The sequence below is a fragment of the Saimiri boliviensis genome, chromosome 7, assembly GCF_048565385.1.
Source record: "Saimiri boliviensis isolate mSaiBol1 chromosome 7, mSaiBol1.pri, whole genome shotgun sequence".
Classification (NCBI taxonomy): Eukaryota; Metazoa; Chordata; class Mammalia; order Primates; family Cebidae; genus Saimiri; species Saimiri boliviensis.
The window spans coordinates 22,334,436-22,347,515 of record NC_133455.1 but is presented as its reverse complement, the minus strand read 5'-3'; the positions used below and the strand labels follow the sequence as shown (position 1 = coordinate 22,347,515).

General features: G+C 49.7%; 1 protein-coding gene across 3 annotated transcripts in view; it reads left to right on the top strand.

Moving 5' to 3' along the window:
* CCDC63 (coiled-coil domain containing 63) overlaps nt 1–13,080 on the top strand; it is a 48,184-nt gene that overhangs the window by 24,616 nt on the left and 10,488 nt on the right. For all 3 annotated transcript variants that reach the window (XM_010342877.3, XM_003932247.2, XM_074401956.1), the window contains 2 exons: nt 770–990; nt 9,616–9,690. In XM_010342877.3, the coding sequence (XP_010341179.1) occupies nt 770–990; nt 9,616–9,690 (296 nt within the window). The remainder of the gene's footprint in view (nt 1–769; nt 991–9,615; nt 9,691–13,080) is intronic.

Sequence of the window (13,080 nt, the reverse complement as noted above, 5' to 3'; positions counted from 1 at the left end):
TGCAGTCTTGATCTCCTAGGCCCAAGACATCCTCCCACCTTGGCTTCCCAAGTAGCTAGGACTAACCAGGCACTCACCACCATACTTGGCTAATTTTTAGATGTTTTGTAGAGATGGGGTCTTGCTATGTTGTCCACACTGGTCTCGAGCTCCTGGGCTCAAGTGATCCTCCCGCCTTGGCCTCCCAAAATGCTGGGATTACAGGTGTGAGCCACCATACCCAGCCGGGATAGGGATTTTGTATCAGCGGTGATTAGCACAGTGTATGGCTCATAGTAAATGCTTCACAAGATAAAGTTTGTAAAATGAGTGACGGGTGAAGCTCCTGCCCTATGTCCTGGAAACATCTGGCCTCATCTCTAAGGCATCATCATCATCATAATTATGTATATATCTTTTGAGATGGAGTCTCGCTCCATCTCCCAGGCTGGAGTGCAGTGGCGCAAACTTGGCTCACTGCAACCTCTGCCTCCCGGGTTCAAGCAGTTCTCCCGCCTCAGCCTCCTGAGTAGCTGGGATTACAGGCATGTGCACACCTGACTAATTTTTGTATTTTTAGTAGAGATGAGGTTTCGCTATGTTGGCCAGGCTGGTCTCGAACTCCTGACCTCAGGTGATCCGCCTGCCTTGGCCTTGCAAAGTTCTAGGATTACAGGCATGAGCCACCAAGCCTGGCCATAATAATAATATTGATCATGTGACTGTCTGCCTGGCACGGATCTGAGGCGCTTCCTTTGAATGTCACCGTGACTGATGTTTCCTTTTCTAGCTGTCAAGGCAAAGAAGCATGTGAAGAAGAGCACGGGAGAGAGTTTTGAGAGTTACGAGGTGGCCCACCTGCGGCTGCTGAAGCTGGCGGAGAGCGGGAACCTGAACCAGCTCATTGAAGATTTTCTGGCCAAGGAGGAGCAGAATTTTGCTCGGTTCACGTATGTCACGGAGCTCAACAACGACATGGAGATGATGCATAAGAGGACCCAGCGAATCCAGGTCAGGGTGGCTCTGCTCTCCCAGGCCCTGGGTCCTCTCTGTCCACAGCAGCTCTCCCAGAGCAGTCTCCAGGAAGGCTCCGTGAGAGGCGCCCAGAAAGTGGTTTGCCCAGCACTGCTCTCTTCCTCCAGTGCTCCCCTACATTTTATTTTATTTTATTACTTTTTTTTTTCTTGAGACAGAGTCTTACTGTGTCGCCCAGGCTGGAGTGCAGTGGCACGAGCTCAGCTCACTGCGACCTCTGCCTCCTGGGTTCAAGCGATTCTCCTGCCCCAGCCTCCTGAGTAGCTGGGACTACAGGTACCCGCCACCATGCCCGGCTACTTTTTGTATTTTTTTTAGTAGAGATGGGGTTTCACCATGTTGGCCAGGATGGTCTCATTCTCCTGATCTTGTGATCCGTCCACCTCAGCCTCCCAAAGTGCTGGGATTACAGACATGAGCCACTGTGCCGGCCTATTTTATTTTATTTTATTTTTAAGACAGGGTCTCAGTCTGTTACCCCGGCTGGAGTGCAGTGGTGCGATGTTGGCTCGCTGCAGCCTCCACCTCCTGGGCTCAGATGATCCGTACAGCTCAGCCTCCTGAGTAGCTGTGACGATAGGTGTGCACCGCCATGTCCAGCTGATTTTTGTATTTTTTGTAGAGTTGGGAGTTTGCCATGTTGCCCAGGCTGGTCTTGAACCCCTGACCTCAAGCAATCCTCCTGCCTTGGACTCCCAAAGTACTGAGATTACAAGTGTGAACTGTTGTGTCCAGTGTCCCCTTGCTTTTTATTTGTATTTTTTTTTTGAGATGGAGTCTTGCTCTGTCACCCAGGCCAGAGTGCAGTGGTGTGATCTTGGCTCGCTACAGCCTTCTCCTCCTGGGTTCAAGCAATTCTCCTGCCTCAGCCTCCGGAGTAGCTGGGACTACAGATGCGCACCACCACGCCCGGCTACTGTTTTTTGGATTTTTACTACAGACAGGGTTTCACCATGTTGGCCTGGCTGGTCTCAAACTCCTGGCCTCAAGTGGTCCGCCCACCTCGGACTCCCAAAGTGCTGGGATTACAGATATGAGCCACCGTGCTGGCCTGTAACTGTCTTTCAATAGATGCATACATTTAATGTATTCATGTCCCCCAACCCAATAGTGACATTGCAATCCATGGCATGTTTTATAAACCAGCATTCAGTAAACTATGGTCCATGGCTGTTTTTGTCTAACCCATGAGCTAAGAATGATTTTTACATTTTTAAAGGATTGTAAGAAGAAAAATAAGAGAGAGAAATATGCAAGAAAGACCTGTAAAGCTGAAAGGATTTATTATTTGGCCCCTTTCCTGGCCCTTGTTACTTAACAGCTGCATAGAATTGAGGAGAGAGAACTCATTCTCATCTTGGCAAGACCTGACGCACATGAGTGTAGTAAAGGCCCTGATAAGTCCTGCAGCAAGGAAACCTGCCTATCTTTGTTGAACCTATGATTTCCCAAATGTCATTGGCTTCCTGGGGTACTTACACCCCGGTACATAAATAAACATCCCTTAGAACTGTCTGCATGGAATAGAGTCTAAACCCCTTAGTGTGACATTCCAGCCCCTCAAAATTTGGCTTATACCTGCTTTTGCCAACGCAGGTCCTGTTATGACCCCTAGGACAGCCTCGGCTGCCACCAGTCCCAGCTGCCCCATGCTGTTCCCTCCTCCAAGTGCCTTCGCCGTGCCGTTCCCTCTCCCTCCTGTCCCTTCTCTTCTGATGGAATCCTGCTCATTAGTCCTGCCCCTACACAAGCGTTGCCTCCTCTGGGAATTCATGACTCCTTCCTCTGAGGGCCCTGTCCTCTGCTTATGTGACCAGGGGAGCTGCTTTCCTTTGCAGTATGTCACCGGTTCCCACATGTGGGGCATGTGCTGTACGCTGGCCATGTGCAGATAGACTGCAGCAAGACTATAGGTGAAAACATTTTAATTGACTAGTGATGAATTAATTTTTAAGGGAATAATAGAGCTTGCAGAGCCAACTTGTGATTTAATGAATATTTACTTATGGTAGTAAGTAATAGTAACGGTAAACAAAGAATAATAAACAGAGTACAATAAACAGAATGGCGATTTACAGAAAACTATTATAGATAACAACAGTCCAGCGGGCTGCAGAAAATGCAGTGAAGCTGATTTTATCAGTTAGGATTGTCACAGGAAATAGACAGCACAGCCAACATGGGTAAATTGGCCAGGCGTGGTGGCTCACACCTGTGATCCCAGCACTTTTTGGGGCCAAGGTGGGTGGATCACCTGAGGTCAAGATTGGGAGACCAGCTTGGGCAACATGGTGAAACCCTGTCTCTACTAAAAATACAAAAAATGAGCTGTGTGTGGTGGCGCACGCCTGCAATCCCATCTACTCGGGAGACCGAGGCACGAGAATCCTTTGAATCCAGGAGATGGAGGCTGCAGTGACCCAAGATGGCACCACTGTGCTCCAGCCTGGGAGATAGAGGGAGACTCTTTCTCAAAAAACAGACAAATAAAACCTCAACCCCCCCAAACCCCCGAAAAACAAAAATAAAATGGATAAACTGAGGAGAGGGTTTTGTTTTGTTTTGTTTTGTTTTGTTTTGTTTTTGTTTGCTTGTTTTTGAGATGGAGGCTCACTCTGTTGTCCAGGCTGGAGTGCAGTGGCGTAATCTTGGCTCACTGCAACCTCCACTTCCCGGGTTCAAGTGATTCTCCCGCCTCAGCTTCCTGAGTAGCTAGGATTACAGGCACATGCCACCATGCTTAGCTAATTTTTGTATTTTTAGTAAAGATGGGGTTTCACCATGTTGGTCAGGCTGGTCTCGAACTCCTGACCTCGTGATCTGTCTGCCTTGGCCTCCCAAAGTGCTGGGGTTACAGGCTTGAGCCGCCACGCCTGGCCGAGGAGAGTTTTTAAAAAGGGACTGTTTCTGGCAGTCCAAGGAAATGAAGAAGGAAGCATGCAGGAATAGCTGGAGCTCCAGAATAGATCAGAGGAGGGAGTGGCTTTTGGAATCTGGAGAGAGGAATGGGGAGATGGCTGCCTGTGTCGCCCTTCCTGGAGGGGTGCAGCCACGCTAGGGACAGACCCAGTGGGTGGCACACACCCCAGCCTCCCTCTCCTCCCACCCTTCACCTCCCTCTTGGGCCTCCCACTGGCTGGGCCCCCAGCAGCCAAGCGCAAGGGAGCCCGTAGGTGCAGGCCCTGCAGGTCCCAGGCAGGACAGGGGATGGTACAGGGTGGGATCTGTCCCCGGACTGCAGGGAAGACAGATCAAATGACCCTGCTGCTCCCCATCCTCCTCCCGGGAGGAGGAAGGCACAGACCCTGATGCCTCTCAGTCCTCCTTCCATGATGAGGAAGGCCAAGGAAATGGTTCTTCGCCAGAAGTGACCTTGACCTCCCATTCACCTTGAGGCTGCTCTCTCCTTTCCTCCCGCAGCCACACAGCGTCTCCCGCCCTGGGACAAGTGCGGCCGCTCTGGGACTCAGTCTCTCTCTCTGTAGAATGGCACACATGCTTGGACTGAAGGAGTCCTCCAAGTCCAAATTCATTTTATAATAACAGTTTCAAACTTTTATTTAAAAGGCTACACATTTTTCTGGAGACAGAGTCTTGCTCTGTCGCCCAAGCTCATTGCAATCCTGGGTTCAAGCGATTCTCCTGCCTCAGCCTCCTGAATCGCTGGAACTACAGGCACCTGCCACCACACCTGGCTAATGTTTGTATTTATAGTAGAGACAAGGTTTCACCGTGTTGGCCAGGCTGGTCTCGAACTCCTGAACTTAGGTGATCCGCCTGCCTCAGCCTCCCAAAGTGCTGGGATTACAGGTGTGAGCCACCGTGCCTAGCCATGAAAACCATTTTTGTTTAATCCCATATTACGAGGAAACACTGGTATATAAAACAGGAAAGGGAGCAGACCTGGATGAAGGAGTGGGGGTGGGATGGACGACGGGAGGGGCCGGGACCAGACCTTTTTGCTTTCTTGTTGCACCTTTGCTCAAACTAAGGTTTAATTTTTTTAAAAAATTCATAATAGGACTATAACATCTGACTTCACCCCTCCCTAGTGACTGGGGTGGAGTCTCATAAACCGGTTTAAACCAGCCTTCTTTTTTTTTTCTTTTTCTTTCTTCTTCTTCTTCTTCTTCTTTTTTTTTTTTTGTTTGTTTGTTTGTTTTTTGTTTGAGACAGAGTCTCTCTCTGTTGCCCGGCAGTTAGTTGTGTGATCTTGGCTCACTGTAACCTCGGCCTCCCGGGTTCAAGTGATGCTCCTGTATCAGCCTCCTGAGTAGCTGGGACTACAGGCGTGTGCCACTGTGCCCAGCTAATTTTTGTATTTTTAGTAGAGATGGGTTTTCACCATGTTGACCAGGATGGTCTCGATCTCTTGAGCTTGTGATTCACCCACCTCGGCCTCCCAAAGTGCTGGGATTACAGGCGTGAGCCACCGCGCCCTGTCCCAACCTTCTTTTTTTTTTTTTTTTTTTTTTTAGGGCAGGGTCTCACCCTGTCACCTGGGCTGGAGTGCAGTGGCATGATCTTGGTTCACCGCAGCCTCGATCTCCCCGGGCTCAGGGGATCCTCCCATCTCAGCCTCCTGAGGACAACAGGCGCACACCACCACCGCCAGCTCACTTCCGTATTTTTTGTAGAGATGGGGTTTCACCTCCCCATGTTAAATTCTTAGTGCGGTGATTTAAAAACCAGGATATTGCACATGAAAATCTGAGTTTCTGCTTTTTCATGGAAAATCAGATCTGTCGACTCCCGCCCACATTGCCGCGGGAATCCCACTTCCTACACACGGGGCCACCCGCCGGCTCCTCGCTCCGCGAGACCCGCACGGCCAGCGCTCCCGCGCCTCTGCCTTTGCGACCCGGGGTTCAGGCGCGCCGTCACTGTCCTCTGGCGGCCATGTGCGGTACTGCAGGGAAGCTCTTTGCAGGCAAGCCTGGAAGTGAGCAGGGCCCTGAATTCACGGGTGCCAGTGGGGACATTGAGGACAAGCCCTAGCAGAGGGGTGTGAGGACCCCGGCCGGATACCCTGACCTGACAAGAAAATGTTCCTAAGCTGATTTGGCCTTGATTTACCTCCCTCCCCATAAGGGGACCCTCTTCCTTAGAGTCATGACAATGTGTTGAAGATGGGTTGGTTAGTGCTCCCCTCTCTGGGCCTCAGTTTCCCCATCTGTAGAGTGATGTTTGGATCAGAAGAGTAGCTTCCAAGCTCTTTGTTAAAGTTACAGAACTGTGCCTTTTGGGACTCAAATAGAGCTGCAAACGCCTGTTGAATTAGGCCAGAGAGCACTGATTTCCAATAGTAAGACTTAATTTTGTAAAAAATATTACAGGACAAAGATATGCTCACTGCAGAAAATCTGGAAACCAACTAAGGATGGAAGGAGTTTTCAGCCACCCACTATCCCATTGCCCGAGACGACCACTGGTGACATTCTGAAATATTTCCTTCCAACTTCCAACGTTTTCATTTTGGTGGCGGTTGTGCTTTTCTTTCTTTCTTTTTTAGGGCAGGGTCTCACACTGTCACCCGGGCTGGAGTGCAGTGGCATGATCTTGGCTCACTGCAGCCTCGATCTCCCTGGGCTCAGGTGATCCTCCCATCTCAGCCTCCTGAGTAGCTGGGACCACAGGTGCACACCACCACAGCCATTGTATTTTTTGTAGAGATGGGGTTTCACGATGTTGTCCAGGCTGGTCTCAATGGCTGTGCTTTTAAAGTGTAATAATTATTATCACATAAAGTTGCATATCTGATTGAACATATGTCCTTTTGGTTATTCATTCATCCAGCAAGTATTTATTGAGCACCTAGTGTGTTCCAGGCACTGCACTAGACCCTGGTAATGTGGCAGTGAACAGAATGACAAAAAGCTCAGCCCTCCTGAAACTGATGTCTTGGTCGGGAGAAACAGACAATCAACAACAAGCCCAGTACTTACAGAAATTGTAGAGTAAGTTAGAAAGGGAGACGTAGTGTGGGTAAAAAGAGCAGAACAGCGTTTTGGAACCGGTTGGGGGCTTGGGCAGTTGGGGAGTTAAGATCTGAATGAACTTTCAGGTGAGGGATTGGGCTGTCCAGATCTCTGGGGAAGAGTGCTCCAGTCAGAGGAAACAGCACGTGCAAAGGCCCTGAGGCAGCTTGCAAGCAGGCCAGGGTGTCTGGCGTGCAGAGAGAGACATGGGAGGGAGGGGGGATGAACTGGGAGGTGAGGAATGCTGGGCACATTTCCAGAAGGGATTTTGATCATTCCTCCAAGAGGCAGGGGCTCTGGGAGATCTCCGAGCAGGCGAGCAGTGCCATGGACCCAGGTTACTGATGCAATTTGCAAAATACTAAAAGGTCTCCATATAAACCCAGGAAGAATGGCATCACCTGGATAGGGCGTTGGCTCATCGTTTTGCCCGAGCTCCCCCCGCCCTTGCTCTGTAAAGATCAAAAGACTCACTTTCTGTTTTTTTCCAAAATACTTTTTTTCTGATTAGAATTTTTTTTTTCACAATTTGGAAAATACTAAAAAGCATAAATACAACCTTCACATCAGGAATAATTCCATCACATGGATATAGCATTCTTTCATCTTTTTGGTACAGTTCTTTCCTGCTTTTTGAAAAATTAAAAATCTCCACTTTGGGAGGCCAAGATGGGAGGATCACTTGAGCCCAGGACTTTGAGACCAGTCTGGGCAACATAGAGAAACTTCATCTCTACAAAAAAAATACAAAACACGAAAGGAAATTAGCTGTGTGTGATGGTGTGTGCCTGTAGTCCCAGAGACTCAGGAGGCTGAGGTGGGAGGACTGCATGAACCCGGGAGGTGGAGGTTGCAGTGAGCTGAGATTGCACCACCGTACTCCAGCCTGGGCAACAGAGTGAGACCCTGTCTCAAAAACAAAACAAAACAGGTGCCTTTGGCCAGGTACAGTGGCTCACACCTGTAATTCCAGCATGTTGGGAGGCTGAGGCAGGAGGATTGCTTGAGCACAGGAGTTCAAGACCAGCCTGGGTAACTTAGTGAGCCTGTGTGTCTACAGACAATTTTTTAAAATTAAACAATTAGTCTAGCATGGTGGCATGTGCCTGTGGTCCCAACTACTTGAGAGGCTGAGATGGGAGGATCGCAGTCCAGGCTTCGGTAAGCCCGTGATCACGCCATGCACTCCAACCTGGGTGACAGAGAGAGACGCTTTCTCAAAAAAAAAAAAAAAAAAAAAGAGCACACTGCCAGATCCCCTCCCATACCTACAGACCTGGCTTCTCTGTGGATGGGCCGGGAATCTGCACTTTAGCCACATTTTAACCCAAGACCCTCTCCCCTGTTTTAGGAATGTGCCGTCATTGATTAACTGACCTTAGCAGTAGACATTCGGATTGTCCCCAACTGGAGGCCTCTATAAACCATAATACAACAGACTGCCCTGAGGGGCCACCTTCGCCCACCTGTTCTGTATTTCCATGGGACAGACCCCCAGGCCTGAGATGGCTCAGTCGAAGGGTGTGTGCCTTTTTCTATCAGGGCACGTGGTTTAAGGCCTGTGGTTCTCAAAGCTGGTCCCTGGGACAGCAGTGGCAGTATCACCTGAGCACTTGTTAGAAATTCACATTCTTAGGCCCTACCCAGACCAATGGAATCAGAAGCCCTGGACTCGGGGCCTGGCAATCTGCATTTTCACACGGTTTCAGGTGACTCTGGACAGCGTGAGATATGCTCAGGTCTGAGAACTCCTGTTCCACAGCCACGCTGTTCAGTACCGTAGCCACCAGCCACGTGTGGCTTTTTAAGTTACATTAACTGAAATTCAACAACATCTAAAAATTAGTTCGTCAGAGGTTGGGTGGGAGTGGCTCATGCCTGTAATCCCAGCACTTTGGGAGGCTGAGGTGGGAGGATTGCTTGAGTTTAGGAGTTCGAGACCAGCCTGGGCAACATAAAAATAAAGAAAAAGAATAAAGAAAAATTCGTTCCTAGTGGCACCAGTAGCATTTCAAGTGCTCAGCACCGTGTTGGCGGTGACTGCGGTATTAGCACGGATAGGACATTACCACCAGCGTAGACAATTCTATTGACTGCATGTTCTAGAATTTTCCAGAAGAGACCAAGGCAGGCAGATTGCCTGAGGTCAGGAGTTTGAGACCAGCCTGGCCAATAGGGTGAAACCCCATCTCTACTAAAAATACAAAAATTAGCCAGGCGTGGTTGTGTGTGCCTGTAATCCCAGCTACTCAGGAGGCTGGGACAGGAGAATCACTTGAACTTGGGAGGCGGAGGAGGTTGCAGTGAGCTGACATCGCGTCACTGCGCTCCCACCTGGGCAGCCAGACTTCGTCTCAAATAAAGAAAAAAGAAAAGGAAAAGGATGACTCTCCCCTCCCGTCCCCTTCCATGCTCTCACCCTCCTTTTACTTAAGAAATATCAGAGAAAAAAAAAACACACACACACACAGGCATAAGAGGGGCCCAGGAGCCAGGAGTTCGGAGGCTCCTTGAAACGGGTCATTGAATTCCTCAACGACTGTTTGAGGCGCAGACTTATTTTGGGGAGCGGCGGGGAGGGAAGAGCCCGCTTTTCCTCATGGTCTTGTTCTCTCCGGAGCAGGACGAGATCATGCTCTTGCGATCCCAGCAGAAATCATCCCACGATGACAACCGCTCTGTCCTGAGACAGCTGGAGGTGAGACCAGGCTCGGGCGGGAGGGATGCGGGCGCGTCTGTTGTCTGTCTCTCTGTCTGACGGGAGCTTCTGTCCGTCCGTCCGTCGGGCATCTGTCAGTTGATTCTCAGGAGCAGTAAGAGGTGTGCCCCGTGGCTCGAGGCTGGCCCAGATCATATCCAGACATGTCCTGACCTTTCGTCCCGGGCACCCTCTGCTCTGGTGTCATTGTAGAAGTCTGTCTCTTCATCCATTCTAAAGTCTCCCCCATTTCAGAGAGTCCAGCCCTGGCTCTCGGGCCTGCAAATTCATCCCCGATGGCTTCCTTCCAGATGGATCTCTGCCTCTTTCCTTCCTTGCCTCTTTCCTCGTCCTGCCTGTGGCCTGTTCTCAATCACTAATAACCAATGCGCACGTTTCTGAAGGAATTACCATGGACGGGCGGTGGGCTAAGAGCCTGGCTTGCGCTTTCCCTGGGTCCTGACAGCAGCCCGATGAGGCAGGTGCTATTGAGCTCCCGTTTTACAGGTGCAGAGACTAAGGGTCACAGAAGTTAAGTCACTTGACCAACATCAGGGAGCTGGGATATTCCACAAGATTTTAGTTTTATTCAACTGCTAATAACAGGGACTCCAAATAACAGTGGCTTAAACAAGACACAAGTTTATTTATTTTAAGAAATAAGTCTGCCAGCCTGTGAAACCCTGTCTCTACTAAAAATGCAAAAATTAGCCAGGTGGTAGTGGCGCACGCCTGTAATCTCAGCTACTCAGGAGGCTGAGGCAGGAGAATCGCTTAAGCCTGGGAGGTAGCGGTTGCAGTGAGCTCAGATCACGTCACTGAACTTCAGTCTGGGCAACAGAGTGAGACCCCATCTCAAAAAAAAGAAAATAAAAAAGGAAAAAAGCCTGGAAATAGGCACTTCAGGGCTGGTATGGCACCTTCATGATGTCATCAGTGATCCGGGCTCCATCTGTCTTTCTGTTTTGCCATCCTGCGTGTGTGACTTACATTCCAAGGTATCTCTTGGTTGCATCATAGCTGCCACATATCCAGCCATCGCATATACATTCCAGATAGGAAGAAAATGGGAGCTGGGAAAGAAAAAAAAAAAAAAAAGGACTCATTAGCAGAGTCAGCCAGCTTAAAAGTTCTTTCCCAGACGTCTCCGTCAATGTAAATAACACTGTATTTACACTTCATTGGCCTCCCCCAGTGCAAGAGAGGTTTGGAAACGTAACTTCTAGTTGGTCACATTGCTGCCCTAAATACATTCAGGCTTTTGTGATTAAGGTATAAGGAGAGGGTGGAGAGCAGATGTCTGACGAAGACCTGGGAATTGCGCTCCCGAGGCGTTGCCCTTCCATTCTCCGTGGCTTTTGTTCTGTCTGACACGCGCCTGGGAGACAGGGCTGGCCACACTAGGGTGTTATTCTCCTCTGAGCCACTGGATGGCACCAAGCACATGCTGCCCATTGAGGTGCGGCATCTCCCGGCTATCTGAGCATGGGGAATAACAGGCTTCCAGGCAGGGTCCGGGTCCACGGAGGCCCTCCCCAGGCTGGGCGGGTGCCTGTCACTCGGGGCCACCCAGAATCCAGACTCTTGTTGGGGTTGAGACTGGTGCCCCTCCCTCTACATCTTGGGGTTTGGAAGAGGCTGACCAAGCAACTCCAAACATCTCCCCAGCTCTGCCCGCAGCCCCTCTGGGGGCTTCTTTTCAAATGCAGATGCTCTAAGCAGGAGAATTGGCCTTTTTTTTTTTTTTTTTTTTTTTTTTTGAGACGGAGTCTCACTCTGTTGCCCAGGCTGGAGCGCAGTGGTGCGATCTGAGCTCACTACAACATCCACCTCCCAGGTTCAAGCGATTCTCCTGCCTCAGCCTCCTGAGTAGCTGTGGTTACAGGTGCACACCACCATGCCAACTGCATTTTTAAAATTTTAATTTAATGAATAAAATCTTTTTTTGAGACGGAGTCTGCCTCTGTCACCAGACTGGAATGCAGTGGCACAATCTCGGCTCACTGCAACCTCTGCTTCCCAGTTCAAGCGATTCTCTTGCCTCAGTCTCCAGAGTAGCTGGGATTACAGGCGCGTGCCACCACGCCTGGTTAATTTTTTGCATTTTTAGCAGAGACAGGGTTTTACCATGTTGGCCAGGCTAGTCTCCAACTCCTGACCTCAGGTGATCCGCCTGCCTTGGCCTCCCTAAGTGCTAAGATTATAGGCACGAGCCACCGTGCCTGGCCCGAATTGGTCTTGATAGCAATGGACTCACTGGTGTTTCTTAGCCCTGCTAAAGATCACTTCCACCTGCTCTATTCTTGAAGCCCTTTATTACATCATCTCCTCCTCCTTCGGGAGAAGTGGTGAGACCACATGCATCACAAGAGAGGTTTGCATAGAAATTAAGCAACCAAGCTCTGGGAGTCTGGCTATGGCTTGCAGAAAAGTCACTTCCTGGCTGTATGACTTTGAGATAGTGACTCAACCTCTCTGAGCCTCAGTTTCCTCATCTGTAAAACAGGGATAATAATCATACCACTTCTTAGGGCTGTGAAGATTGAATAAAATCACAGATGTATACCTTTGGCACACCGCAGTGCAGAGAGCTGTACATTGTGGCCATTATTGTTGTTTCTCGTGTGAACCAGAAAACCTCTAAGCCACCCTCACTTTGTTACTAAATCATTGCCCAGGTAGAGCTGAGCTCAAGGTCAAGCCTTCGGATGAGCTCAGGGCAGGGAAGGGAAACATGAGTTTCCTTTCCTCTCTGACCTCAACACTGCTCATCTGAGAACTAGGCTGGTTGTGAACTGAGCTCAGATGATGAGTGTGAAGTACCCGGAATGTTTTAGGAGCTGGGAGCTGGACACGTGTTATCACCATCACATCAAGCTGAATCTTGACTTTTAAAAATGAATCCTGTGTTTTTTAAATGTGATTTTTAATGTACTTTTATTATAATTTATTTTTGGGGCAGAGTCTTGCTCTGTTGCCCCGGCTGAAGTGCAGTGGTGCGATCACAGCTCACTGCAGCCTCCACCTCCCAGGTTCAAGTGACACTCTCAACTCAGCCTCCCAAGTAACTGGGACCCCAGGCACGCACCAGCACACCTGGCTAATTTTTTATTTTTAATTGAGGCAGGGTCTTGCTATGTTGCCCAGGCTGGACTCAAACTCCTGGACTCAAGTGATCCTCCCACCTCAGCCTCCCAGCATGTGGGGATTACAGGCACGAGCCCCCATGCCTGGCCTAATGCCCCTTTAGAGAGGGCCACTCTTGTTGTCATGTGGGAACTTTGCAGCCCTGGGGACTAGACATTTAGTAGCCGGGCAGAGGAAGCCGCCTGCCGCGCTGGTTGAGAGACGGAGTTCCATTCTTCACTGCCTAACCCTCAGTTTTCTCAC